This window comes from Alligator mississippiensis, chromosome 5 (assembly GCF_030867095.1).
Source record: "Alligator mississippiensis isolate rAllMis1 chromosome 5, rAllMis1, whole genome shotgun sequence".
Taxonomy (NCBI): domain Eukaryota; kingdom Metazoa; phylum Chordata; order Crocodylia; family Alligatoridae; genus Alligator; species Alligator mississippiensis.
The window spans coordinates 5,951,220-5,978,593 of record NC_081828.1 but is presented as its reverse complement, the minus strand read 5'-3'; the positions used below and the strand labels follow the sequence as shown (position 1 = coordinate 5,978,593).

Sequence of the window (27,374 nt, the reverse complement as noted above, 5' to 3'; positions counted from 1 at the left end):
AACAGTCACTGAAATGAAATGACTTTTTCCTCCGACGTTGTAATAGAATACTGACACCTTAATCACATAAATAAGTAGCTGGTGGCTTTAAAACACATTATTAGTGGGTTTAGGCAAATGCAGTTCCTTTTATTTATAGTTTAAGCAACTGTGCTCTAAAACCTATTTTATTAAACAAAATCTCTAATAGGAGTTAGCACATCATAAAATGGTTTCAATTTAGCTGATGGGTGTTGCATTTCAGGCATCATTTTATTTTAGGATGAATTTTGGTGGGTGTAAATATTAACATTATGACTTAAAATGTGGATTAGACTTTATAGTTATTATTAAAATTAGTAAAGATACAAGCAAAACTAATTAAAAAGGAGCTGATGCTGTTTTTAATCATATTTAAGGTTTTGATTTTTGTAAATTAAGTTCACAGCTTATGTGATTGGCAAATATTTCTTATACCACAGTGCACACTAGTGGTTCCTTCAGTAAAGTCACTGAAGAAATGTATATAATTTTTGAACTAAGTACTTACATTTTCTGCTGCGATACACAGGCACATCTCAGATGAATGAGTACAATAGCAAGTTTGATTACATCTTTTTCCACGACAGAGCAGCTGAATCCCAAAGTGTATTTATAAACATAAGATCAGCAATAGGGCTTTGAAAGCCAACACATGCTTTTCAGAAGCTATTTCCTGTTTCAAAAAAGCAGACATTGTAGATGATGGGAACATGTTCCAACCTCTTTCTAGCATCAATAACATGCAAATACGAAGAATTGCAGGAGCTGTATAAATGAGACAAAGGGCTACTCTTCTGAGAGTTTACATTTCATTTGTGCAAATGGGAAATGGCACACTTGAATTGCTAGCTAAATACACAATTTACATGCACACAATTCAGCAGTTGTTCCCTTAATGCAAGGCTTTGTAAATGATAAGAGGAAGCTTAAAGATCATCATATCCACACTGCCCTTCTGTATTGTTTCACTTCTGCCTCATCTGGTTCACTTTACATTGACCATTTCAGCGGAGCTACAGGTGTCTAGCAATTTGTTTGACAACAATAAATTGTAGCACAGCACATCACTTACTCTATAAAGGAAATAGAGCCTCCACTGGCTCGCTCAATTTTTGTAGACCTCTATCCATTATTACAACGGTTTGCTGACTTTTCTTCTAAGAAAGAGTAAACTATTTTGCTACCTAAGTTTTCAGTGTTCAAACCTGCAGAAGAATGGAATAAAATGAGCTGCTACTACCCACTGCTGGGCTCTAAATTAACTCTAACAATTCAAGAAAGTGACATTGGTGCTGTTGTATCCAGCGTAATGAAAACCACAGTTGGATGTGTCGGGATGGTCAAAAAAAACCCCAAACTTAAACTATGTGAAAGTTGAGCTATTGAAAATATGCCACTATGAAAAAAATCAGTGATGACCTTCAGTTGAAATACTGTCAGTCTTGAGCCCCCCTCTTTCAAAGCAATGATAGGTGGAGGGTGTCAGAACTGGATAGCAAAATCAGTGATTAGATGGGCAGAAATATTCTGTAGAAGGATAGACTGAAAAAATTGGGACAGTTCAGAAAAGAAATTTTATGGTGATATAACAAAGCGAATAACTTTAGAACAGGTAAATTACATTCTGGGATAGGAGGAAAGGACAGTAACCCTGCCCTGAGAAATAACAGGATAACATACCTGTTGTTGAAGTTTCTTAATTAGAAGTTAGTTGTTCTCTGAGACGTGAGTGTAATTCATGCCCGAGGCTTTATGTATTCCAAAAATCCTATCTACCCATCATCAATTCTAGTTTACCTACTTGCAAAAGCTTTGCGAGGAACAAAAGAGTAGTCATTTTTCCTTTTATCTGTCTTGCAACTAAAACTAGTCAATCCAAAATAATAGGCAGTGCTACCAGCTGTGCCTACAATTATTAAGGGTAACTGATACTTTCCTTTATAACATTGGGGTTTTTTGCTTGCTTGGAACTTCGCAAGCTGCTCATTTTGGGATGAAATGTTTCTTGCTGAATGTCTGCTTCAGACTGACTGAAATTTCAGCCCAGCTAATTCAGCTCTTTAGAAAAATTGAAAAATACGGGGTGGGGACATGTGCTTGTTTTCTGCCCCTATAAAAAATGATGGTAAGTTTTCTTTTCCTTGAAAAGCTCTGGTACCTCCATTCTTTGGAGCAGGGTTTTGAATTTTGGCAGGGCGTATCAGGGGTGTGACATGTGCTGTCCCTAAGATCACCTGCCAAATTTGGCCATATTTAGTCTTTTTTTTTTTTTTTTTTTAAACGACACTTTGCACATGCTCAGTGACGTCTAATATTTGTAGCAGCTAAAATCTGAAGATGTATACCCCCAGTGAGAATGCACCTTTCCCTCACAGACTCTTCCTCCTAATCCACCTTCAGGGAGCCATGGAGCCTAGAAGAAAAAGCTGTCCGATTGAAATGCAGAGGACAAAAGCTAGGAGAAGGAAAGGAGTAGGTTAAGATGAGTGAGACTGGGGTTGGAGGTGAGAGAAGAGGCTAGGGCTGAGTGGGAGGGAAGACTGGCTGGGAAATGGAGTTGGAGCTGAGAACCAGGCGGCCGTAGGTAAGGATCATTGAGATTAGATGATGACCCAGGAGATGGTGAATTGAGAAGGGCCTGGTAAGCAGACTGGGACCAGGAACTGGTGTTTGCGGGGTGCAGAAGCTTCAGTTGTGACAAGAGTGAGGGTTACAGGGAGAGACCTGAGAGTGGCTAGGCAGAGAGACTAGGACAAGGGATCGGGAATGATGGAGACAGATTGGATGAGGTGTCAGCATTGGGAAGGATGAGCATTGGGGGATGCTTTTTTAAAAACCTGAGTTACCACTCTCAAATGGCTCATGCCTCTCTGAACTGGTTAGTCTCAAAGGGCCTTGTTACTTGGTAATTTTGGGTGGCTCCTGGACCTCTTAACCCCTGGATTGTCTGCACATTACCACCTTAAAGTGGTTTTAAGCACTCATTATGCGGCTTAAAGTTACGCCACTCCAGGACAAGTTTATCATGCACACAAGCCAACTCCTGTTCAATTAGGATATGGCCACCCCCCAGTTGTGCCACTCAAATTGAAGTCCTCCAGTATCCCAGGATCTCTCATGCCACCACCTGTAGAACAGGGATAGAAGACCGTTCTGGCTCGCCAGCATCCTAGTGGCAACTCATAGCTATGCCTCCTAGTCTTGCCCCAGCTCACCAGGCCTCTAGTGGCAACTCATCTGTGCAAATGGGGGGCAGTCAAAAGGTTTCTAGATTCTGGGTGTGACTGCTCCAGACTCCAAGCTAACACTAACACCAACATTTGTGTGGCTCACGGCGTAAGGTGTAACAAGGCCCTAAGGTATCATCCTGCCCTACTGACTTCATCAAATTAACATGGCTACCTCTCTCAAACAGGGGGTGTTAGAACTATATTACGAACACATTACATTTTGCAAGCTAAGTATCAAAGCCAGGATATGGAAGAAGTAAGGTTATTTGTGTAATCTTAACTTGGCCCCTTTTCCTACAATACCATTGCTACCTGCAACTTTAATACGTTCTTTAATGCAATTTTGCACGTGGTAAAATGAGTAGGTAAGCAACAGAGAATAAATGAGTAAAATCTCGAAATCTTATTTGCCTCCCTTCATGATCTGAGCATAACTATTAATATGAAAAGTTAACTGCCAACTTCTGAATGCATGGCGAAAAGATAAAATTGTAATCTAATTTTTAATTACCTTTTTGAGTAAACTGGAACAAATGTGCTGCATGTCATGAAAGAACGCAATCCCAACAGTTGCTTTTGTGTTAACAAATGGGCAATTTAAAAAACAAATCAGGGAATAAACACTGCTGTACAGTGGAGTATGTGATCTTGCAGTTTCATAAACTATTTTGTAACCTCCATAGATTATTTTAATTTGCATAAATTGGGGTTTATTCACCTGTTGAGCCCTTCCTGTGGAAAAGATTTCATGTGTGCAGTGCCTCATTTAAGAAGATGAAATGAAATGCCATTTTTGAGAATGGAATAATTGCATAGGATTCATATTCCACAGGGATAATACAAGGATTGCATATAAAATGGTACAGTAACAGAGCAACACAGAGCAAACGCTGATAACTTGTGTGTGCACCATTTGAGTTGTGCATATCTGTTCATCATATGCCCCTTTGAAATGTTTCCTTAGCCAACTCACAAAGGAAAAAGAGACCTAGATATCTTGACCTTTCATGGGCCCTAAATAAAAGGGGAATAAAATGGATTTCCTGCTTTAAAAACTTCAGAACAAAAAGTCTGCTCCTTTTTAATAAAGATATATTTTTATTTATTTATTTATTTTCCCTTCCTCCTACAGATTTAACTCTGATTGGTCTACACCTGCAAATGGAGAAGAGATCCATAAAAGAGTGAAAAATATTTTAAGAACGCACAGTGCTAGGCAAAAGCTGACTTTTGTAAGTTTTTTAATATCCCAAACTAAAAGCCTCCCCTTTCCCCATGTCCCACAAAACATATACACGGGGGCAGATGTGCTTATATTCAAGGCTTTATTAATATATTTCTCTTCCGTGGACTCTGAAACTTGATTCTGCACACAGCTGAGCAATGTCACATGCAACGAGTTGCATCGTTGGTGGACAGGTGGTATGGGTAGCATTCTTGCGGAGCATCAAGGGGTGGTTAATCTTTACATTTGTCTCCTGTCTCCAATTTAAGAAAAAAAAAGCCTCATAGAAGTGTGTTATGTGGCTACAGAAAGTCAAAGGCTTAACTTCTGTGTAGCTTTATCTCAGCAGCTGGTTGTGTCCAGCTGTTAATATTATTTCTCAAATGCACACTTTTTTGTTAATTACCTGGCTTTCTGTGAATAGTGGCAGAAGAAAGAACTCTATCAAATTAAATCATGTCCTGTATCAGACTGTTACATCCTTCTGCCTGTTTGAACTTCATAGTGTTTGCAGTCAGATAAATGACCTCATTCTCTTCCCGTGTGTCCGAGTCCTTGAAATGTAGGCCAGTAATTCTTTTTTAAAAGTTAAGCTTCCAAGTCCATTAAAGTGATTCTGCTCTGGAGAGTGACTTTGTAAAATTGGCATCAAGAGGTTCCATACTTGTGTGTTACTGTCTCCAGAGGTCAGTACATTTACAAATAAAAATTTTATTCCAACTCAACCCAGAATCTGAGCGTCAGTCTGGGCTCACCTGGAATGCGCTTCCTCAACACAAATTCTGTTGTTGAAACTCGATTAACAAATCAGTTACATCAGACTACAGTCCATGGTTATGCTATCTTTTTAGAATGATTAGGAGTAAATGTAGTCAAACACTTTAATTGGAGAAATGAGTAGATTCATGAATTGTGATGATGCTTATTTGCCTATAATAAGTGTGTGTGCGTGCAAGTTTGTACGTGCTGTTTAAATCCATAGAACTCAAAGGACTTAACAAAAGAGCTAATGATGAAACGATGTTTAGCCCTTTTAGAGATGGATAAATTGAGGCATGCAGTGGTGAACTGAGTTTCTTTGGGTCATCCAGTAGGTCAGTGGGAGAGATAAGGATTGAAACAGCCTCCTGACTCATACAGCTGCCTTATCCAAAGACAGGAAAAGGCCATTTCTGCTTAGCACTTTCTGGAGAACCACACTATCAGCCAACTGGCAATGTACCTGAGCGGTCTTTTTAAAGCACTTTTCATCTCAGCGCAATTTGGTACCTTCTAAAAGCCAAAATAAGTTACCCAAAGCACAGTAAATTTTGTGCCTTATATCTTTTCTTTATTTAGATATTATGCCCTTTATGGGAAGGACTAATCTTTTTGTTCTGTAGTTATGCAGTTTCTAGCATAGTCATGTCCTAGACCATGACTAGGGAGTGCTGCACTTATACAAAACAAAGTTAATGTGCTATAATCACTAAATACTTTCACTATGATCTGTTTATTCTGGTAATTCCCCTTTTTATTATCCACACTTGCATGGGTTGATGCTGAGGATGCAGATATTTTTGTTTTGGAGATCTCCTGTCTTTGAACATGCCCCCTCACTACGTTCTACTGCAACTTCTATCTAATTTTGTTTCCTGTTGCCCAGTCTAAATTTGTACCTCCGTTCATGCTGTCCATGTGCTTTACATCTGGTATTTCAAGCCCTCTGCAGTCCACCCGAAATCTGTGTCTGCTCTGTGAAATGTTTCATCTTGGTGCCCTCTACCCACTCTTTTGTATGTTGTACTATATACCACCTGCTATGACTTTAGTCTCCTGGATTGGTATGTGCATTGTGCCTTACTGTAAAGAATTATTAATGCTGTATATAACTTGCTTACACAAAGGGACGAGATAAAATTTTCACTGATCAGCTTTCTACCGTATTTGTGAAGCTCTGTGACTTCTTGTGGAACAAGAACAAAAAGTGTGACTTACAAAATTACTAATCTAAAAGCTAATTCACAGAAGTAAGTGTTTGTTTCTTTGCAAATAAAAGACGTGTACTCTGGAACCTCATCAGATTTATACATTTTTAGTTTAAATCTGTGCGTTACAGGTTATACTTATGTTTGTTCCAATCTATTCACATGTGAAATATTAATTTCTTTTTCCATCCTTGGTTATTTTTTTTTTAATTATCGGAGTGCTCTTGTGCCTGTTAAGATGATTGGATCTGTACATACTGTTCCTTTCCTAAATTGGTACACAAACTTTATGACCTTATCTGAACTGCAGCCTGTTAAATACAAGGCACTCATCACATTTTTTCTGTGTTGTAAATGCTCCAAAGTAGGTTCAACTCATATCAGAGACTCCTTTGATGTTTCAGTGAACTTGGAATGGCAAATTGAATTTGATGTTGGTTCAGCACCTGCATGTAATGCAAGTTTGCACAGCCTGAATGAGCTTCAATTGTCCCTGACTACTTCACCTGAACACCAGACCACGACTCTAAGATAAAAGGATTTATTAGTTCATTAAGAGAGCCTGATGGTTGGCTATATTGTCTTCCCATATAGCCATAAATGGCTTTTAACTGTTAAAGATGGAATTGGGGACGTGCAGATCCTGCATAGTCGGGTTTTCCACCGGCATTTCCTTTAAAAGTTGTCACTTAAAACCAAAGCCTCATGCCTCTCAAAATGGATACCGTCTCTTACTATCAGCTGGAACAATCTCTACTTACAAACTCATCCAGATTTGTACTGTATTGGCTGGAGCAAACGTGGCCAGTTCTGTTGAATGGATGGGCTAGTACAGGACAGGGTTAGCTATTGAAAGACATATTTGTCTGACTCCTCTCCTTCTGAAAAAGACTTCCATCAAGGTGGTCGTGGGATCGACTGGGAACAAGCAGCTGGATATCAAGCAGGGCATGATGTCCAGATGTTGTAACATAATTTACTGACTGGCTTTCAGATAAAATATTTGGGTTTCTAGCCTCTTTTGTTTGTAGCCCCAGTACATTTGATCAACTTTGAAATAAAGAAGCTTTGTAGTGGGTAGCAAGTATTAGATTAGCATCTGAAGCACCAGTCAAGCATCAGGACCCCTGTTGTATTTGGTGCAGTAAAAAGCACAGCAATTATTCATATTTCCCCAGGGGGCTCAGAATCCAGGATATGATATGTTACAACAGGTATATAAGGTGAACAGGGTAGAGAAGAGCAGGGAGAAGGAAATAGTAAAGTGACTGATCAGTTTTAGGGCTGTGCGAAATTTCGCCAACCATTTGGTTTTGACACGGTTTCGACTTATTTCGAGGTTGAAACAGTAAAATCGAAGCGAAACAAAAGCCATCAAAACAAAGCGAGGCTAGTCAAAATGTTTTGACCATAGCGTTGGGGATGGGAAGGCAGTCAAGCTGGCCTGACTTCCCATCCCCTGCGCAAGATCCGGCAGAGGGTGGGGAGTCAGCGCAGCTGAGTTGACTCTCCATCCCCGGTGCTACATCGCGCCGGGGCGGGGAGTCAGCCCGGCTGGATTGATTCCCTATCCCCTGCGCTAGCTCGTGCTGGGGGCGGGAGTCAGCCCAGCTGAGCTGACTTCCCACCCCCAGCATGATCTAGCACCAGGGATGAAAGTCCACCCAGCTTGGCTGACTCCTGCCCCCGGCGCAATCTAGCATCAGGGATGGGGAGTCAACCCAGCTGACCCCCCGTCCCCAGCAGAACATCAAAACAGCGTCAAAACAGTCTTTCTGTTTTGACGGAACGGAACAGCTGTTTCGGATCGAACTGAAATTCAAAATGGAATTCTGTTCCGCCGAAACTCAAGGTGAAACAGAACAGTGCCGTTTCGCACAGCCCTAATCAGTATGCTGTAAAAAAGATGCCATTGCTCAAGTTGGCATTCCCTTTCAGAGTTTTGTTCATTTAAGGAAGCAGACGATGCCTTTTTAGTCTACATTTATGCCTTTTATTCTAGAGAGCATGTGCCTATCTGCCTTGCTGAATAGCCATCACCTCTGAGTCCCTATGCAGAATAGCCCCATTGCATGCTTGCTATTTCTTCTCTGCAGTGACCAGGACTGTGAAGAGCGTGCCAAAGGTAGTCACTCAAGCTCTGCCTTGTAATGTGCAGCCAGCGTCTTCCTGTGTGCATCTGAGTCACGTTCTTCTGCTTTTCAGAATTTAATTTGCCTCCGACAATCATTTCAGCATTTATTTACTACTGTGCCACTTTTCTCCTGCTTTGTGCTTTATAGTATGTGACTGCTCTTTGCAGAGTTTGCTTTCCTGTTTACAAACACACCCTTATTACCTTATAATTCACCACTATAAATTGCGATAACTTTTATTCTACCTGGAGCCTTAGGCTCAACTTGTTCCATTTTTTTCTTGTCTTCTTTTTTAATGTGTATATTCATTGTCCCATCTCCTAGTTTTGTATCATCAACAAACTTGATTATTTTTACTGCCTGATCTTTTTTTTGGAGATAATAGGTGAAGGGTTTTTGTTTACCAGTCATTGCAGCAATTGGCTTTGATTCCAAGCAGTCCTCTGTCTTCATCTCTTAACACTGTCTGCACCATACCCATAGAGTATGCATGGTTAAATAAGGGATGAGATTCCTACGTATTTGTCCTTGTTGTGCCACTGACTTATTCAAAATGGATGTTAGGCTATGCACCTATGACAGAGGGGAGCTGAACAGTGGTTGATGTCTGTAAGGTACTTAGGAGTGAAGACACCTATATAATTATTCTTAAAATCATCACTGAAGTGACTGTGTCCATCCTCTTTGCCATAAAGTCAGGTGAACTAACAGTGTACCCTTTTTCCTTACCTTGCATACCAGAATGAAAAACCTTTGACCTCTAAAAATACTGTTTACTGATAAAATGTATTCCGTGAATAACACAGGCATATTATAATGATATAATGAATATTAATTGGTGTTTCTCTTATGTAAGCTATGGATATAATGCTGCTGTCGGCATGTTTTGTAGGACTCACCCATGCACCTATGTAAGCAAGCATTAGTGGCTGGTGTTGTCTGCACAGGCCCTTCCTTGGATGTCCAATGCCTAGAAATTAGTTTCAGTGTATGATCTAAAAATGATTAGATGAGCGTATTATCTGCAAATGATTAGATGAGTTCTAGTGGATTTAATTAAAGTGATCATGAGTGGTATTTGGTTCATTACACCTTTTCCTCCCCCAAGAATTGCAAGTATTTTAACAGTCTGCTAAATGGAAAGAGTTGAGTGAGTGTGGGTGTGCGTGTGCACGCATTCACACATGTGCCATATGTAATGGGATCTTTAATCAGGGTAATGGGAGTTTGATTTCTGACTTGTTTGGTTTAATTTTTTCTTTAGGATGAGAGTAACTCATCAAAAGAAGGCTCGAATAAGACAAAAGGAAGCTCGTTTAGGGACTCATGTAAAGACTCCTCATTGGGCAGCAATCTCCAGAGCAGGTATGAAATCTGTCTGATGAAAGGCATGGAACTAGCCTATGTATCTCACTACCGTGAAATCTATCTGCAAAATTTATGCCTGCCTAAATTCATCTTCTATATTAAACTGTGAGATACTTTGGAAAATACCCACGCTTCTCTGCAAGTTAGTTCTACAAAGCTTTGCACCTAAAAGCAAAATACAGCTAATTATCGTTGTGTCTCTCGTAACGCTGTGATTGACACAGTGTCAGCGCAGCTTTCGTAAATCCCCAATTTCAGGATTTTATTGGTCATAAAAAATAAACCTGGGGTGCTACCTTAAATTTCGTCATCTCAGAGGGTAAATGTAATTTTTTTATTTTTAATTAATACGTGTCTGTCATAGATTGTAGAAATATAAAAATGAATTGTGGTTTATTTAGTAGCTTGGAATTTTTTTTCAGGCACGTTCCTGAAAAACCTTTTCCCTTAACGATCAAGTGTATTCCATGTTTCATCCATCCATGGTAGTGTAGATAAACAGAGTAGCCCACCGTTTAGTTTGTGTTACAGATGATGCCCTAAACTTCAGGTCCTTTCTGGCTGTCCAAGTATTCTCTAGCACTGTTCGTGTGCATAGAGTCAGGCTCTCATATCCTTACTCTAAGTGCACTGGCTGATTGCAACTGCAGAATTGTAGAGGTGATTACAGTTCAGTGGCACTCTGTGTGTCTATATTTAGCAGTTCATAAAACATTCTCTAAAAAGAATGAAAGGCACTTCATACATGTAAAACATTAAGCGTATATGCCTTTCCTTTTTGTTTTGAAGTATACTGAAAATGCATTGTGACCCTTAGCTGGATTTGACCTAAAAGAATTGTCAAAGTGTAGCAAAATACAGCAGAAGCTTTCATAATGACAAGAATGACCTTTGCATACACTAACAAAAGAAGTTCCTCATATTGTGTAGTCTACTGGCTTTAAAACTATGAGTATAATTTTAAAAGCCATTTTTAGTCCTGGAAATTGGGGTATAGCTATATCTAAGGAAGCCAGTAAAAAAATCTTACCTTCTTGTGACGCAAAGCACTGATTCATCCAGGTTTCAGAGCTACTTAAGTTGCTGGTAACATCCCTATACCTATTGTCCTCTCCTTTATTCTGTGAGTGTCCTGTTTGCTCCTTCCCTTTTTGTCCTTATAGCTGCAGCAAACAAAGTGTGTTGTGTATGAGTTTGTTTTGAAGCAGCTTTGGGACTTTGAGATTGGTGCTGAACCTTCAGCCCATGAATAAAAGAAGCAACATATCCTAATACTACAGCAGCAAGAAATGATCGGATAGGAAATGTGGCACTGAGTTGGGGAAAGTACTGTACCTCAGGGTTAGATGCTGGCAGCACTAATCCCACTCCACAAATGGGGGAGATATGTAAGAAGTCAAGGCCAGCCTGACTGCTCAGTTTTTGCCACAGTGTACAAAAGCAGGGTACAAGGACAGAGACAGAGTTCAAGGAAGGACATAGTCCTGACGACCAAATGTTGGCAGTAAAGTAGATGATTGAAAACCACTGGGAGTATGGAAAAGGTCCGTGTTTTGTGAAATATTTAGCATATGACTCACTCTAAGAAGAACGTCTGGGACTCCTAAAGGAGATGTATGAGGGAACAAAGGCATATGACAGGTATTTCAGAGTGGGGAGTTGCGTGCAAAAATCCTGCTGTTAATATGATTTGTGTGTGTAATTCCCAGATCACTTAGCTCAGATTGTCAGGATGGTTTCCGGTTAAGACAAGCAACTGACTTTTCTCTAACATGACTGTCTTTTTGTCCAGACCGATGCTGAATATCTCATGAGCAAGGAATGACTAATGGAAACACACCAAAAATAGTGAACCGATCAAGGTTTTACATCCTTTATCTTCACTGCAGTATAGAGTTTGCAGGCATTACTGTTGTTCTTCAGGAGTTGATCTGTGTCCCCTCATAGGGCACGCGCAGACAAGCGTGCACATGCGTTTCCCTCGGAACAAATAGCAGCAGCAGCAGCAGCACGTAGTTTTGCCACGCTGCTTGTCCCTGGGGAACGCACCTGCATGTGCTGTCTGACACAAGGCAAGTTGCCCTGGGTGGGGTAGGGGAGGCTGGGGCCTGCACCTTGGTAAGCCCCAGCAGCTTTACCTGGGGTCCTGGGAGCCTCCCACGGCTCCAGCAGTGGTGATCTGGGCATGTGGAGCATGGTCAGGCTCCAGATTTGGGCCGCACACATTGCCGCTACATGCACCACCCCTCTTTCCTTTCTACTGGGTTTTTTTTTGTTTTGACACTAGGATCTCCTGGTGTCACAAAAAACCCTTTGTGCTGGAAATTAGCAGCTCAGCGGCTGTATGCATAATATCGCATAATGCAGCAACATGTCCATAACGATCTTTTGATGCGGGCGCATAAGGACCTGGGGTTTCTTTGGCTCAGGCTTTTCTTGGTAGCTGGAATTGCTGGAACTGGACTCTGTAAATAAGGAAGTAAAACTGCTGGAAATGTAATCCAGGAAAATAAAGGTTGAATTTTCAAGTAATATATATGGGCTAGACCACTGGTAGGCAACCCGTGGTGCAGGTGCCAGAGCGTGGCATGCAAAGGCGTTTTGCTTGGCATGCGTGCCTCGGTGGATGTGGGGGAAGGGGCTGGGCTGCACTGTCACTACAAGAATTGGGCCCCTTGTGGCTCCCCTGTCATCCACCCTTGGCATGCCAGCATCTTACAAGTTGAGGTTAGAGGAGGGTTTGGCACTCTGCCCAAAAATTTTGCCCACCCATTGGCTAGACTGTGGCTTCTCTTGTGGAAGCTGGGTAATATTATCAGGTGTGAAAAGGAGAGAAAACAAATCTAATATTTAGACCTAGCTCAGTCCATGCAAGGTCTGTCCAGTTATACAGGCCTCTCGAAATGTAATATGCAGTTGTTAGGCTTTTTTGTTGGTTTGAAATTATCTGCAGGTTGATTTCCTTTGTATTGCATCCATAAAGTGCAGTTTGGTCCGTCTGTCAGGGAAAGCAATTTTTAATTTCCAGATAGTCCAATAAGCTTCAAATTTTGAAGATTAAGTTTTAGAGCCATATGGCCTTTTAGCATTTTTCAGTCTTGTGCCCACATTGCATGTAGGCACAACTGATATAGTTTATTCACCTGAGAAGTCTGGTCATGTTGCTGTGTTTATTTTGGTATGGCTAGCAAAGTAAGCCCTTGTGAATAATTTTACTTATGTGGCTTCACTCATTTTATCCTACCATATTTCAAGTAGTAGCTTCAGGAAAAATGGTAGGACTTAGTTGACCCAACCAGGTATTGCAGAAACAAAACATTGACAATCTTCCTCTGGAATCAAATCTTTTATTTCCTAGAGAAGAAAATAGTCATCACCAATCTCATATGTCCCATTTAGTTTCCCACTGTAAAGGTTGCAGTATAGACCACTCTGAAGGCACTTGAATAGGAATCTGAGTCTTTAGAAAATAGGTAAGCATCTCAAAAGTACCAAAATCTCATTTCCTAAAGAGACTTAGACTCCTGCAACACTTGCATATATTTGAAAATTTTACTAGAGCCACACTGGCTTTTTAAAATTTGGGATGATCTGTTCATTTCCAGCATATAACAGAAAATGGTTCTGGCTCATTCCATTATGTTCATAATATATTTAAACCTTTATTTCAGGCATTCTAAGAGAAGGCAAACAATCCATGAAGTTTAGATATGAATATATTAATATCTGTCACTGTTTGATAATGGCTTTCAAGAAATAATTTCCACTGGATGGTTTTAGGCGAGAATGACTTTTGGAAGCTACAGTTATTTGAGAAACTGTTCTTAAAGCAGGGGCACCTGCTGGGGAGCACAAGTAACAGCCTATTGCCGTTATATCATGATGTGTTTGGTAAAATATTTTGTAATGTAAGATGCTTAGGGTAGAACACTTTACAGCTGTCACCAAAGCCATTTAATATAACTTGAATAGGTTGCCTTCTTATTGCAATAGCGGCTTGTAGTTACATTTTGACCTTCAAAGGACATACAAATCCTACTAGGTTGCTGTTGCATGCGGCTCAATACCTATTCACTCTGCCAGTCAAAACACAGCAAAATGACTGCATGCTGTTCCAAAGTGAATCCTCTCTCTATTAAGGAGGTTTTCCTAAAGAACCCTTGGTTACCTTTAAGTAGGACTTTTGTGGATTAATAACATGAGCTTCCATTTCACAGGAGTAATTGCAGTATAACTTTATTTCTATCTCAGAAAATTATCTCTATCAGCAGTCTATCTGGATTTACACTGTATTTGTAGGCTTATGTTTCCTCTTACTTTCCTTAATTTGATCGTTGTGGCTTTGCTTATGTCGACAGTTCATCCGTGCAGCAGAACACCACCGTTCACTTAGATGATGGTGAATATTGGTCCAGTCGAGCAGCTGACTATAAAGGAAAACCTCACAGAGCTATCTTTGAAGACAGCCTGGAGAAAATATACAGAAACATGTACAAAAAAGCTTCCAGCACTATTTTGGAAAGAAAATTACACTCCTGATAGCAATCCTACTGGAAGTGCATAGTACAGAAGATTAATATTTTTAATGAAAATTATTTTTGCATAACAAATATTTGTACTCCCATTTTTTAATGTGTAATGTTCACTGGGAAGACCTGTTATGGGCTAGTGGGGCCTTTGAACAGGAACCCCTAAAGGAAAAGCATTGAGATTGAAAACAGATTTCCAAGCTATTGAACACTTGAATGCGGTGCATTATCCCCTTAGAAAGCCAGTGTGGTGCTTTTTCACCACCACTTCTCTTTTCCGACTGTTCAAATTGGAAGCCAGTACTAAGTCTTTAGATCAGGAGTGGCCAGCCTGTGGCATGAGTGCCACAAGGGACATGGCCAGCCCCTGTGTGCAGCACACAGCAGCAGGGAGGGGATAGGCAACACAGCAGCAGATGGAGAAGGAAGCAGAAGGCAGAGCAGGAGATCAGGCAGAGAGCACAGGGCAGAAGAAAGAGCAGGGGATTGGGCAGAGTGTACAGAGTAGAAAGCAGAGCAGGAGATCAGGCAGAGGAAGGGGACCCGAGTGGCACTTGGAGAGGGTGTGGGGCTTATTTGTGGCGCTCCTGTCAAAAAAAGTTGGCCCCACTGGTCTAGATCGTCATCAAGGCAGGCTTTCAGTGAGCCCAGCTTTACCTAAATTATTAAAACTGATACAAAATCTGTTTCCAAGTTTGGTAATGGGTGATGGCAGGAGGAGGGAGAAAGAACAAGTCAGAATATATCCTTGTCTGTTCAAGAGCTGCATCTAGAAGGTAAATGCCTGGTCATACATGGTGTGGAAATAGAGAAAGATTTCCTGCCCCCACCCCAAAGCAAATGCTTCCTAACATTTCTAAGCATGAAGTTACTATTAATGTCAGACTCTTTTAAAAACAAAAATGAAACAAAACCACTCTCTTTGGAGTGGAAGGATGTCCCTTCTTCCCGCAGCCCAGTTCACTGCCTTGAACAGGGTCCAGATTCCTTGTTGAAAGCAGCAGTCGCTTTTGCTGACATGCTTAAGAGGTGGGGAGGGGGTCGCAGATGCCCAGAGCTAGGCAATGAGCTCGTATGCCCAGTGCAAACATTTTGAAGTCCCTGCATCGCAATCCCACCAAACTTGGAGTCTGTCCTTACAAGCCTGCTGGGGCTCTATTGGCAGGAACATCATTTTTTTGTTAAAGGCCACCAAATGTTCTTCAGCAGTTCGATGCTTTCCCCAGAGAGGTAACCTTCTCAGCCTCCAATTGAACAGATCTCACATCAACAGGCCAGGGCAAATTGCCCATCTATTGAAAAAGCTGAATGACTGAAAAGGGCAAGAGTGTCCTTCTCCTGCTTTGTTTAAAATAGAGGAGGGAAACAAATGTGCATCCTGGCTCGTTCACTGAATAAGTGGGCGGGGCGGGGAGCAGATTTGGTTACACTAGCATCATTTTGTCTGCTTATTTAGACAGATAAAACCATCAATACAGGCAGCAAAATATATAACTATAACCTGCCAATATGCATGGAATAGACCAGTGGGGAGCATCCTTTTTGGCAGGCATGCCACAAAGTAATACTTCTCCCCCACCACCCCAAGTGCCACTTCGATCCCCTTCCTCTTCCCGATGGACCGTTCTGCTTTCTGCTCCCTGCCTGATCTGCTGCTCTGTATACTGCAACGTGCCCTATCTTCTGCTTCTGTGTTGCCTGCCCCCTCCCTGGTCTGTCACACAGAGGTTGCCCATGGTACTTGTGGGGCACGTGCTGCCCGTTGGCCACCCCTGAAATAAACCAAAGGTTGGCTGACGCTCGGCCCATCCGTCAGTGCTACTGTAACATCACCGATTTTTAAGGAAAGAGCCAATGAGTGATGTTAGTGGAACAATTACCTTGCACTAGAGGGCATGCCCGTTTTGTTCAAGTCGGGGAGCAACCTACGCCATGTACACTGAGCTTCAGCCAAAAGTTCCCTTCCGAGCAGCGCGCTGGAATCCCTTTCTTACGAGTTAATGGAAAATTCGTACCCAGAATGCGACTTCAGGCCCAAATTGCTCAGATCTGCCAAGCAAAGTCTGCAAACCACTTGTTTTAAAAGCTTCTTGGCCTCTCTGCCATTTGTGTGCTCGGGTAACCTTCCATTAATATGCATACAGCTCAAGTGCAGAGAAGACTGCTGCTTCTCAGCGACTGCAGCGAGTGATAAGTGTAGTCTCAGGCAGTGAACCAACATAGTAATAAACTGTAATTGTTTAGTGCACCTTGCCTTCTAATACAATTTAAATCCCTTCTATCAAATGCAAATTTCTAGGTTCCTGAGTAGAGCTTTAAATAACATTTTCTGTGCTCCTTCCTTATCTTTTGCCATCCACAAAGTGGTGTGTTAGTGACAGTAAGATGGCATAATTCCACTACCATCATTTTACCTCCTAAAGGAAAACTGCCTACTCAAATCTAGAAATAATGGGCTAGATTAAGAGAGAATTAGACTTTATCGGGTAAGTCTTTTCTTTCTTTTTTTTTTTTCCCTCCCTCCATACTGTCACAGCTCATGAGTATTTCTAACAAGCCATTATTTGCCTTCTGGTATTGTTGATGACACACAAATGTAAATGGTGTAATATTTTTTAATCACTTTCATTTTAATAAGTCAAACTGAAGCTATTTTTGTCCTCATTCCCAGTACTGCAGCAATTTCATACGATTGTTTTTTTTTCTTTTTTGCAAAAACAAAACAGTGGTCCTCAATGGAAATCTGGGTTCTTTGCTTAACGATAGTAGCATTTAAAAACTGTTCAGCATTGCCCTGTGGTGAATTAAGGGGTTGAAATGTCAAGTTTTTTAAGCATCAGCTTTGTCTAATTTTCGAGCTAAGGGAATCTGGTCCGTTGAAGATGTAGGAATGGAAAGGCCAGTGGAGAGATGGACTGAAACTCTTTAAACTTTTAGGCTAAACATTTCGAGCAGCTTAAAATGCAATGAGGAAAAATCACTAGAGTCTTAATACTAGCTGCCTGTAGGTGTTCAGTGGGGCAACAGAAAAAAAAAAGAAACATGGTATAGGGAGATGACTTTTCAAGTAAATAACAAACCTGGGAATCCAAAGATTTACTTCTGGCTGTGCTCATAGTCTCACAAAAGACCTTGGCAAATCATTGCACCTCTCTGCCTGTATCCTTCTATAAAATGGGGGAAATGAGGTGAGGCTTAATTAAATGTTTACAAAATGCTTTGCAGTCTGGGGTGGATGTGGTTATAAAATGGTTTTCATTTTTGTCCCAGATTTTTTTTTTAATTCCATCTCCAGTCCTTAACACAACTTCAGTCTAGATTTTTCCCAGTGCGCTACTGGTTTTTGTTATCATGTCACGGTCAGAAATCACAGAATCATAGTTTGGAAGGAGCCTCAATCCCCTGTTCAGGCGCAAAGTTTGCAATTGTTAAACCAAGCCCTGGTCTTGCTGAGAAGGGAGTCTGCTAGAGCTGGCAGACTTCACTGGAAACAAAGAATAAGACATTGCTTTTACAATTGCTGTTGGCCTAATCTTCATTTAAATGATCTCATGTGGGTCCTGGTCTTCCTTATCCTATATACTGTTTGCTCCCGCAAGCTCCTCCACTTCAGTTCCTTCTACTGGCGCATTAACCAATGTGACAGACCTCTCTGTCACACATGGCTTATTCCTCCTCTCGGCCTTTCCTTGTGTAGGTAATTGTTCACGCCGCACAGTGGCTTATTTTGACAATTAAAAAAATATTACAGTTGATGCCTTGTAGTAGCAACATGTTGGAAGCGGTATCTTGGTGCTATGTGGTTCTTAAGCAGCTTGTGCTATTTTGGGGAGTGTCTGCTGAGTGCATGCAGAATGGCAAGCAGTGTTGCTCTTACTTAGGTGTTGCTGCATATTGGTCTTAACTGTATATGCATGCTATGTTGTGCGATAGCAGCGATCAGGATGATTTGCCCCCTTTTGCTCTACGTGCAAGCCACGGTCTGTTACTGTGTAATCCTGATACCTGAACTTTATGGTGTTTTAGAAAACACTGAACTGTGCAAGGCAATTTTTTTTCCCAGGAGCCACTTAATGTATAAGAACAATCCCGTGATGGTGTCTTTGGATCATGTGAAATCTAACGTCATAATGATGGAAAATGAGATATGCTACTTAATCTGTAGAATGACAAAAAGTGTCAAAATGTTGATTTTTCAAATGGAAATTATTTGCATGGAGGGACAGGGACTTTTGAAGAGTTTTCTCCATGACGTTTTGGCCCTTGAACTTAAGCGATCGATACTCCAAGCTGTTCTCCAGCGACAGAATCGACGGAAACCAGCCTTTGGCAGCGGATCTTAATTAACTACCTCATTGATGGGGTCGATGCCCAGTCTTGTGGCAAAAGCATGTGGTGGTACATACTAGCCAATAAAGAGCAAGTCTGAAGATCGAGTATTATATATCATGACAACTGAACCACTTTCGGAGGAGATGATCGTTATGAACTTCCAATAAGTCCTGTTCCTATTACATGGGAGATGTCAAATGTAAAATCTCTCACGCTGGTCAATATTTGTGCTTCCATTGGGGTTTAAATATCTTGACATCAGTCTTTTAAAAGGGGAGAGAGTGTCATAGTTACTGTTAACAGTGTATTGACTGTTGATACCACTCATTTTGGGGGGAAAAAAAAAGACATACCTTTTTTTGTATTTCTTAGTTTCTTGTACTTAGATTCACAGACTGATTGGGATTCATAGATTCCCTTGCTTTGAAAGGGAAAATTTCTCTGAAAACCAAGGTAATTCTCCCAGATAACCTGGTGGAAATTTTTAATCTTCAACTTTCCTGGGTCAACTTCAGGGAATATTCGATCAGATAGAGAGGCCTGTATGATCCAAGACAGGTTCTCACCTTAATACTGCCTGATGATTGCTGTCAGGTAAGCTGTTCTTGCTGAGAGCCCTTAGCTTTGAAAGCTTTGAGGACTGGAGGCCGAGAGGATTCGGTGAAAAGCCTTTGATGTTACACGACCTGTTCCTTATGGTCCTCCAGAGCATGGGGTTAGATACTATGCTTGGGTCAGACATGTATTTAATGCTGTAAAATTGATGGGGAGTTTTTTTTAATCATTATTTTTATTTTTTACAGTGGGTTGGGAGGATATAAGTCATCTGTTCCATCTGTTGCAGGTAGTTTAATGTGTTGCTTTCTATGTGTCCTACACCCAGATTCTGTGGGCGGTGGCTGCATAAAATCCTATTTAAACATTTAAAAAGATGATAATATGGGCTGTATCTATTTTGATAACTTCATGCATATGTTTATTGAATAATACCGACTTGGCCTTTTCTTTTGAGCTTTGGGCTACATGTGTTCTTACCAAGACTATAGTTTGTATACACGGATTCATTGGTAGTTAGGACTCGATAGGAGGTTCCTTCCCCGCCTGTCTTGTTTCCACCACAATCATCTAGTGTTTACATACATTTTAGCCTCCGTGCCATTTCTGAAGGTTTTATTTGTCTCATTTACGTTTTTGGTTTGGATAATACTTAAATATGAAATCCATCTGTGAAACATATTGTATATTCACGTTGACGGGTAAAACCAGTTTTTAATTAAAATTTTATACAGCACTTGTATTTCACTTTGTCCTGTTTTATTATGAAACACTTCAATCTTCTTCCTAAAACACATATGTCTTCTACGTTTCAAGATGTTCCTTGTTGCTCATGCAGAACCGGTTTCCGAGCTCTGTCAGCAGAGTGCCATATGTTCTGGGGTTCATTTAGCTTCTCTCTCCGGCATTTGTGTAGGCAGCATCTTGGATGTAATGCAACTAAGCTATACTCCATTCTTCTCCTTTGTAAAACTTGTCAGAAGATAAAATAAGCAGGGGGAAGAAAACACTGAATAATGCTCTAGTGACTTGAATTATGAATAATGTATGGTAACCTGGCCAATCAAAACAGCTCCTTCTTGGGAGCATGAGGATTTTTCTTAATTGTGGTTGGGCACAGCGCACAAAATGAATGAGTAGTCCGGCGCTACCCAGTGTTGAGCTAGAAATTAATGCTGGAGATTAAGACACAACTTGTACCGTTTGGAAACCATATATTATACACTGTCTTGCATTTGCATTGATAAGCGATTTAAAAGCACGAGATTGGCATCATGGGGAGCACGGGTAAAGGAGTGGGATTTGGGCTGGTGTGCTCCATCTTCACAAAAGCTAAATTTCTCCTGTTAAATGCCCCCCACGGAAGACAGGTCCTTCCTCACTGTGAACTCGATTGTCTTCTCCTGTAAAAAGACATCTGTCTTCCACATTAATCCATGCCGGCAATTTAAGATTGCCATTCTGCTCTCAAAGGCTGTGGACCCTCAGGTTATATCCACTATTGTATTTAATCCTGGTTCCTAGAAACTGAGCCAGTATCTTTTTTTTTTTTCCTCTTGTCAGGACTTGTCTTGTGACTTTTCAGTCCCTTATAACCACTGTCTACCAAGAAGAGCCAATATCAACCCCCTATCCCCTGTATTCTTTGGTGTCAGTGACCAGAAAAGGGGAAAAGCCGGTAGCGAGGGCAGGAATAGCTTTTACACTATTTCCTTCACTTCAGATGGTTGACAGCAGCTCTCCAGGGCATTTATTTGGAGGAGAGGCTGGGAAGCACACTGCTCTGATCACAACAGTGCGAGTCCATGGACTTGCACCAATTTAAAATCTAAGGCACAGGAGAATTGGCTTCTAAGAATGTGTTTGCTATATATGTGTGCATATATGTATATATGTGTGTGTATAGATATATATAGATACTCGATCTGTCTATCTATCTAGACATATCTATAGCAATATAGATATCTACATATATATATGCATGTGTAGGTGTATGTGTGTGTATAAATATATATATGTATAAAAATATATGTGTGTGTGTGTGTGTGTGTGTATATATGTACGTATGTATGTATATATATGTGTGTGTATGTATATATAAATATGGGGGGGGTGTACACATACACTCTCTTTCCCCCTCCCTCCCTCCCTCCCTCTCTCTCTATCTATCTAGATAGATAGATAGATCTATCTATAGAGATAGATCTATAGAGACTCCTTCATATACAACAGCTGATTGCCAAGTAAATACACACACACACACACATCTATAGACATCTAGATATATATGTGTGTATATATATTTACTTGGCATTCAGCTGTTGTATATGAAGGAGTCTCCTTCACGAGGATGTAGGTTTTCTACTAGCCAGGAACAAAGCAACTGATGCTTCTGCTTTGATGTGTCTAAAGCAAAGATTTGATTTTGAAATATGAAAGTAAACTGAAACTACCTCCCATTTAAGTCTCTGTCTCTCTCTCTTTTTTTTAATAAGCTTAAAAGTTCTCAAAACTTTCTGCCCTGGGGATCAAAAGAAATTATAACAGTAATCTTACTTACGGCTGTAACTCTACAGAGACAGTGGCTGTAGGTTAATGAAAAATTGACACTGTTACTTGCCGGTGCTTCGAGCAGAATTTTCTCCTTCAAACTGATGTGAACTATCGCACTGCATGAGACATTTATGAGTCTCACATATTAAATTGAATGCAGCTGTTGTTGAAGTTCCAATTGCAAACCACATACGAACATTTTAAGCAACGCTTTTTTTTTTTCTTTTTTAAACGGATGCAAGAAAAATGACTTTTCCTAAAATGCTTACAAGGCAAGTAAAAACCAGCTTCCCTTGTCCCTAATCCAGAGGATGGCCAGAAGAATCTTCCTCTGAGAGCAAGGAAACATCTGTACTTAGACTATGTTGCCTCATATTATGTCCCGTGTGTTGGGCTGTCACAAGGGAGGACGGCCAGAGTAATAGCAGACTCTGCTGGAAGGGGAATCACTCCAATGCCCTCTGTCAGTTCTGGTGCTCTGCTCGCTCGCTCAGTGTTGCGTTATGACTTCTGGGGACAGATCAAACGGTTCAAAACACTCTCGTAAACTTTGCTGTTCTACAAATGCTTTCACAGTGTATTGTGGGAGAACGCGTCTGTCCCTTCTGGGGATATTGGGCAGGAATGGCAACTCTTAAGTAAAAAGAGTTCCAGATTTTTGACCTTCTGCCATCTTAATCCATCTGCTACCAATTCCCCCCCCCCCCCGACTCTTTTCATCCCGTTTGTTGTGTCCCATGCATGGACAGCATGACTGGCAACATCGTGTTGCTTGGCATTTCGGTTCTTGCTCCAGACATGTTGGGCCCTGCTCACGTTTCGCTTGGGAGCCTCCTGTACCTTGATGTCATATTGTGGCTAGCTGGCAGCCTGCTAAGAAAGGACGTTATTTTGTCCGTGTCCAAACTGCGGCGGTTTCTACAAGCGATGGATGAACGCAGTTGCAGGTATGCGATAGGAGTGCCTTGCTGGCTTGCATGCAGTAGTAGAAAATTTCTGGCCGAGAGGTGGGAAATGCATCAAAGGCAGAAGAAGGCAACAGAGTGAGGCATTTTGGAGATTTGGGAAGGCAGCTAGAGGAACACAGGACCTTGGCGTTCGTGTCCGCTCCGCAGGTGGTTGTGAGCAGCGGAAAAGATGGGTTTACTCGGCCTGCACCATTCAACCTGTGCACGAATGAAAGATCTCTTGTGTAAATGGAGGGTTGGATTCGAGGGAGCTTTCAAGCCGTGCTTAGTGTTGGTTCACCAGGGAACACAACTTTAATTATTTCCCCTTGCTTACGTTGGATAATGTATCTGTACATCACTGGGATCAAGGACCCACGAATGGTACCACCAGCGTATGCTCCGTCTCCCCTCAGGCGAAAAACACCCCGGCCTGATAACCGTCACAAACCTTCTGGATATTGCTTCGTGTGACTTGAGTTAAGTGGGTTCAACTTCTCAGCACAGCATAGAGATGTTCTCTGCTTCGCTAGGCAAGGGTGAATTTTGCCTTGAGGCACTCTCTACCTTTGTTTGCATTTCCTCTTTGGATCCTGACTTTCATGCGGTCTCTGACATGATTTCCCCGAATGCGTCGGTAAAAGCGCAAAGAGGTAAAAGCTGCGATTCCAAGCTGTGCGACCCAACACAAAGGGCAGCATGTTCTTAGTCGTTCCTCACTGCTCCTTAGGATGATGCCATCCTCACCGAACCATTTCCAATGGCTTTTGCCAGCTTCAGGTGGAGAAAGTCAAGGTATCTAATAGGGCTGACTCCTACCTGACCTCCGCACGTCCCGGTTTTCAGAAATGTGTGTTGCATTTCACCGTCTTGAGTCACTGCCGGTCAGCCTGAACTTTGCATGGAGAAAAGTTTTTTTGGGGGCAGTGAATTGTCATCCTCTCTTAGTTACACAACTTGTTAGGCTAACCCCTTCCCCCGGGTATAGACATTTCAAAGCTGATTATCTGAAATCCCAGATCAGCAAGACATCGCCTTTCACCCACGAAGATGCTAAAAGAAAAAAAACTGCCACTTTAAAAATTAATCCTTGCTCTCTGTCAGTTTGTTTCATTGCACATCTCTTATATAGCTATTATTTTTAGCACTAGTCCAGATCCTATTTTACCTATTACGTTTCTGAGTGATATGTAGGAATCAAAGGGCAGAAGAAGTATGGTATCTTAGCCTCATAAAATATTTTATGAGGATTCACCGAAACTCATTCTGACCTGGCTAATCTGTTGGTTACCCGGTGCTGCGTGATACTTTCCTTAATGTGGTGCAACATGGAGAGTGACCAGGGCAGAGAGCCCACGTTTTTGTCTGGTTCTGCTACTGGCTCACTTTGTGCTAAGCAACCTCACTTCATTTTGTATCTATACATTCCCTTTGTATAGCATCCTTATGTAATTATTTGGGATATTTTTATAGCCTTTTAACATAGCAGCAAGGGAGCATGAAAACCCAGTTGTTGGCAGCTGAAGCTAGACAAATTCAGACCAGAGATTGGGCCCAAATTGTTAAAAGCAGGGTCATTAACCATAGGAACAGCTCATCCAGGCACTTTGTGGGATGTTCCTCACATCGCCTGCTCTATTCCAAGACTAGAAGTGTGTTTAGACGATATGGGCTGAAGATATGGGCCCAGTGGAGGTATTACTGGAAGAGGTGCTATGACCTGTGTTAGACAAGAGATGAGAGTAGCTCGTCATAATGGCCTATTAACTTACAATCTGGGCATGCACCAGTAAAAAGCCCTGTACAATAGCTGTATAGTCTTCCTAGAAAGAGCTTCAGACATCGGAGTTAAGGTTGGGAAATCACATAAGCAACTCAAGGAAGCCGCGGCCTTGCGAGATCATTGCAATCCTAACAACCAAAGCGGTTATTAACGATCCACGCTAATTAAGACTAATCATTCAAGAATCTCACACAACAGTCAACGGAGACAACTCATTTGAACTCTGATTCCTGGGCCATGCATAGTTTTCATTGACCGAATTAAAATATTGCCCCAATTAACGAAAGTAGCTGCTTACTTTTTTTCTTTCCTTTTTCTTTTTCTTTCCCCCTCCCAGCTAGTTGAATTCAACTCTGCATCCACTCCTGTTCCACTTTTCTTGTTTGTTTTATAGATTGAAAAGGGCCGTGCTCTTTCGGCGTTAGCAGTTTTGCAGCTCCCCCCCACACACCCTTTTTTTAAATCTCTTTGGAAGATGAAAGTGTAGGCTTAGTTATGTAGAAATGAAGTGTATAGTTAAACACCAGCCAATTTAAGTGGTGTGTGTTTTGTTGTTCCTCTGAGATGGGCAGAAACACACTCTGAAAGTCTCTTGCTAATATGTCAGCACTTTGAAGCAATGATCTAAACCCAAGACAAAAAATAACCCTTCTAACCTCTACCTGCTGCAGTTGCCATGTGGCATCTCGGTGCAATACGGTGAATACACAGAAGGTAAGAAGCAATCTTATTATCTGTAGGAGAAACTCGTTGAATACATAATTCAGAGCGGTTTTAACTGCCCCTCGCCTCCCAGGAAGAAGGGAAGGGAAAACACTGGACTGGTGGCAAGTGCTTTGCTTTCTACTGACAGCACGCACACACAAAATCCAGACATAACGGGCAGCTTTTCATCCTGGGCAGCGTGGCTGGTGCACTAGCAGCTACAGCCGGTATTTTTGCACTTTCTCTCCCAGCCCAAAAGGTAACACCTGCGACTGCTGCCCTAGTTGCCCCCCTTCAATCATGCTACTGAAAAAAAATCCCGTATTTTCCTTATGGACAGAGTTACTCTCCCTACTTCTGGTCTGACTATAAATGAATTCCTGTGGGGTTCACGGTCCCACTTGAAAACAGTAACCCTTTCTGGCTCTAACGATCCCAACAGGTCAAGGCACCACGAGAAGGGAGGTTGGAGCTCTGATGTCAGGGAAAGCCTCCAGACTTGGAGATCTGCTAGAGGATGGGAAGATCAAAAATGGGAACGCAAGAACACCTGCCATGTGGGCACGATTCTGCATGGACGGTACCGCACCAATTGCACCTAGGCCACTGGACCAATTGCACTGATAGGGCAATGGACCAATTGCACCCAGCACCACCATGTGCCTTGAAGATAAAGGATGTCCAACTGGTCACTTGAATGCTCCACAGGTCTCCTTCAAAGACCCTCTTTGGGCCAGGCTATAAGCTCTGCAGCCACAATGTTTTCATACCCCGTTCTCCTGGGAATGCCCTGCTCATCCAGTCCAGGGAAGGTGGGAAGAGCAGAGGCATTCGGTACTCCTCTACGCCTGCCAGTTAAGAGGCTGCTACCAACCCACTATCAAAGCATCCCTTTCTTCCAAAGTCAACCAGATCCCATCAGCTGCCTTCCCCAACCATATCCAAAAAAAAAAAATAAAAGGAATAGACATGAGAAAGACAGGAAGGTCCTTGCAAAAAGGAGGCAACACACCCATCTTCCTGCACTAATGTCCACGGTTGTTTTCCTGTTCACTTCAGCAGCCCCCAAGGAGAGAGCTCTGCTGTCCTCATGCTCAGCATATTGCCATGCACGAGGAGCATCTCCTGTACCATATATGCCCACTGGCTCTGGAGCTGCTGGAGTTTTGCCTTTGCCTTCCTCTTGCAGGCAGTTCTGCAGAGGCTGAAGCATGGTCTACTGACAGGGGTGCTTGGTTTGGAGTTGGAGAAGCCCAGGTCTTGCTCCCAGTTCTGGCATTGACCTCCTGGGTGATGTTGGACAAGCTACCTCCCGTGCATTTCCTCTTCCACACATGGGTCTGTCTAGTCTAGAGTAGGGGGCAAGGGCTTAGTCTGAACACTGTGCTTAACATAACTGTACAATCCCATCTCAGTGGGGGCTGTTGTAATACAGGAGATAGGCATTTGGGTTCATTTTTGTCCATTGCTAATTTGTCCCTATTAAAATAGGATGTAGAAGAACTGAAGCAAGGAGAGGGATGGGTACTTTTTCACTGGTCTAGTCACTGCAGTGTCTCACCTTTCACCTCACAGGTCCAGGTCTCCCTCTGACTGAACCGGAGTGCCCGCCGAGCACTTTGCAAAGGCAGTCCACCTTGTAAATGCTGCAGCTGATGCTGAGTGGCATGCCCACGTCGTCTCAGGGGTGTTGCTAATGCTCCGTACTTTTGTGATGAAATCAAAGAGGAATCAGCAACATGATGCTGCAGAGAACATGTCTTGAGGTCTTCAATTGTCTGGGCCCAAGACAATTGAAGATCTCAAGGCATGTTCTCTGCAGCATCATGATGCGAAACAGAGAGGTGACTTGCAGCTCCCTGGGGTTTCCAGCCACTTTAAGTGCCCCTGCTCCCTGTAAAAGGTGTGAAGGGGGAGGCTGGCACCTGAAGGAGGGATTTCAGGATCTACTGGAGCTAGCCAGGAGGGAAACGCTGGGTATGGGAATAGGAGAGGGGCCGAGGCACCTTGGTGGTAGCTGCCTT

General features: G+C 42.0%; 1 protein-coding gene across 7 annotated transcripts in view; it reads left to right on the top strand.

Annotated features, from left to right (window-relative positions):
• The window catches only part of SPATA6 (spermatogenesis associated 6), a 57,552-nt gene extending 37,448 nt beyond the window's left edge, over positions 1–20,104 (top strand). For 6 of the 7 annotated variants that reach the window (XM_014598633.3, XM_014598632.3, XM_019479240.2 and 3 more), the window contains 3 exons: positions 4,384–4,483; positions 9,843–9,943; positions 14,305–20,104. In XM_014598633.3, the coding sequence (XP_014454119.1) occupies positions 4,384–4,483; positions 9,843–9,943; positions 14,305–14,485 (382 nt within the window). In that variant the 3' untranslated portion in view covers positions 14,486–20,104. Of the gene's footprint in view, positions 1–4,383; positions 4,484–9,842; positions 9,944–13,617; positions 13,727–14,304 lie in introns of all 7 variants that reach the window. The other variant, XR_009462306.1, reaches the window with a different exon arrangement.
• Positions 20,105–27,374: the final 7,270 nt, after the last annotated feature.